General features: G+C 63.1%; 1 protein-coding gene across 1 annotated transcript; it reads right to left on the bottom strand.

The window, feature by feature from the left end:
- Positions 1-92: 92 nt before the first annotated feature.
- H696_00556 (hypothetical protein) lies at positions 93-2,523 on the bottom strand. Its single transcript, XM_009494432.1, has 4 exons — positions 1,862-2,523; positions 1,714-1,754; positions 1,089-1,509; positions 93-899 (listed from the first exon to the last, which is right to left on the bottom strand). The coding sequence occupies exons 1-4, from the start codon at positions 2,453-2,455 to the stop codon at positions 837-839; spliced, it is 1,119 nt and encodes a 372-aa protein (XP_009492707.1). The 5' UTR covers positions 2,456-2,523; the 3' UTR covers positions 93-836.
- Positions 2,524-2,544: the final 21 nt, after the last annotated feature.

Raw genomic sequence — 2,544 nt, 5'->3', positions numbered from 1 at the left:
CCCCCCCCCCCCCCCCCACGGCGAATGAGGCATCCCCGATGGCCGACGCAGCAAAGACGACGGAGGCACGGCGGCGGCGGGGAGGAAAACAGGCGGGGCTCAATGTGCGTTGGCATCTCGTGTGTATTACATGGATCTAAACACGAGGAACATGGAGGTGGGGGAGGGATGGGCACCTGTGCGCGGCAGGGCACGCGCGCAAGACCAGGAGGGAGGGGGGGGGGGCCAGAGCTCGAAGAGAAGGGGCGGGACATGACGATCGCAACAGTGGCCGGGGGCCACGCGCGCGCCAGAGCCGCAATAAAAGTACAGCTTGAGCGAGGCAAGGGAAAGGGGGGGGAAGGGGGAGGAGGATGTGTAGAGGAGCCCGCATGTGCGGCAGAGGGGGGGTGGGGGGGGGGAGGCAGGCGCGAAGAGAAACACCACGGGCTAATCGACCCCACACGTCCGTGCCCAGATGCAAGTTATGAGGCATCTCCGGCACAGACTGCACGGGCGAAGGGATGAGGCCATGCTTCAGGGAGCATGGCTGTTCGAATTTCCTCCATTCGGCGCTATCATGTCCCTTTCTCTGTCCCTCTCTCTGCCGAATGTCCAGAGACACATATACATCCGGAAGGAAAGGAGAAGGACCATGTAGCCGCGCATGGGCGTGTGCATGTGCGTATCCACACCCAGGCACCCATTGACGTGATGCGATGAAGCGCCAAAGCCCGACCGGCGGGCCCAGATGGACAGGTGGAGAAGGAATGGGGGGGGGAGGCGGCAGCGGGCATAACACAGCGACGACGGCAAGAAGGACAAGGGAAGGCGCGTCGGACGCCAGGGTGCCGCCATCAGCCCAGCATGTCGAAGAAGACCCACAGAAACTGCTCGTATGGGAAGTTTGCCCAGCCATTCTAACATCGGGGGAGGGGAGACAGGAAATTCCGGGCATGGGAGCGTGTGTGTGTGTGTGTGAGCATGAAAAATCCGAAGGAGGACAGGGAGAGAAGTGGGAGAGCGGGCTCCAAGTGTGTAGAGGGGAGGGGAAGGCGTGGGGAAGTGCGCAGCAATGGGTGCGCGCGCGGCAGGGCGGATGTGCGCACCTTCTTGGTGTCGAACTTGCGGAACTCATTGGTCAACCGCTGAATGATGAGGCAGATCTGAATGAAGTTGTCCAGGGAGACGGTCTGTGCGCAGGCGGTGTCATAGCGCGAAACGACCATCCGCACGAAGGCCTGGCTCAGGGTGTAACCGAGCCCCTGCAAGGCGGAGCTCAGGTCCTCGCGGTCGATGCAGAATGACCGGTCGTGGTCGTATTTCTGGAACTCATGACTCCAGTCGCGCACATGCCGCCAAAGGGCGGAGAACTCGCCGAAGTTGATGGTTCCTGTCCGTTCGAGATCATACAGGCGGATCATCAGCCGGCAGGTTTGGTGTGAAAGTGGCGGCGCGCCAGGGATGGCCGGGCCCAGGAGTCCGAGGGAGGCTTGCAGCTCCTCGGTCGATATTTGACCGTTACGATCGCTGACAGGCGGCAGGGGGAAAAATAGGACAGGTCAGGGGGGGGAGTCGAGGAGGGAGAGAGAGAGAGAGAGAGAGAGAGCGAGAGCGAGAGAGCGAGGGGGAAGGAAAACAGCCAGAAATGCAGCTTGCAGACGATCTACTTGGTGGGTCCCCTGGGGAAGAAGAAGAAGAAGAAGAAGAAGAAGAAGACATCGGTGAACGTACGCATCACTGGAAGCAAAGGCACGGAGGAGGGCGGACTCGGCCTACGATGGAGGAGAGGAGAGGAGGGAGGGAGGGATGCCATGGGAGTGAGTGTCAGCAGCGGGGCAGCCGGCAAGTGGGGGAAAGAGAGGAACATGGTGAGACGAACCTCGTGGCCCAGGGAGGACCGGTGGACGGCATTGGCATGATACGCGGCTGAGGCGTGCTCCTGGCCAGCCGAGGAACGACTTACTCCATGGTGCCCGGGGGGAGCCATGGCTGGCCCTTCCATGGTGGAAGAAGTAGAAACACGAGAAAGAGTCACTGGCCGAGCGCCAGCGGGGGCGCCCGGGGGGGCACCACCAGGCGGCGGAGCATGCATGCTGTAGGCGGCGGCCGCGGCGGCCGCCGCGGCCGCCGCTGCGGCAGCTGTCACCGGATTCATGGGCGGGTACATTTGCCCGGCCGGTGGTCCCATCTGCGCATGATGCGGCGGGGGGATGGCCTGGATGTGAGAGTATCCGACCGTGGGGATGGCGCTGACATTCGGGGCATAGGCTGGCCCACCGGTGAAGCCCATGGCCGGCGATGACTGCGCATGCTTGGCCTGCTGCTGGTATTGGTGCTGCTGCATCTGCAGCATGGTCAAATAGGCCTGATTCGGATCTTCAGCAGGCTTGCGGTGCGCATAGTATGCCAGGGGGACGGAGTGGCTGTCTGACCGGCGGTCCAGAGGGGTGTTGAACCCGGCAGGCGGGTACATCGTAGGCAGTTGAGCTGCTGCTGTGTGGGCGGAAGCGGGCGTCGGCAAACGGCAAGAGCTCTGGCCGGGGAGGAAGCAGCGGCGGGGGG

This window comes from Fonticula alba (genome assembly GCF_000388065.1).
Source record: "Fonticula alba strain ATCC 38817 unplaced genomic scaffold supercont2.1, whole genome shotgun sequence".
Classification (NCBI taxonomy): domain Eukaryota; order Rotosphaerida; family Fonticulaceae; genus Fonticula; species Fonticula alba.
This window is presented reverse-complemented; position numbering and strand designations above follow the sequence as displayed.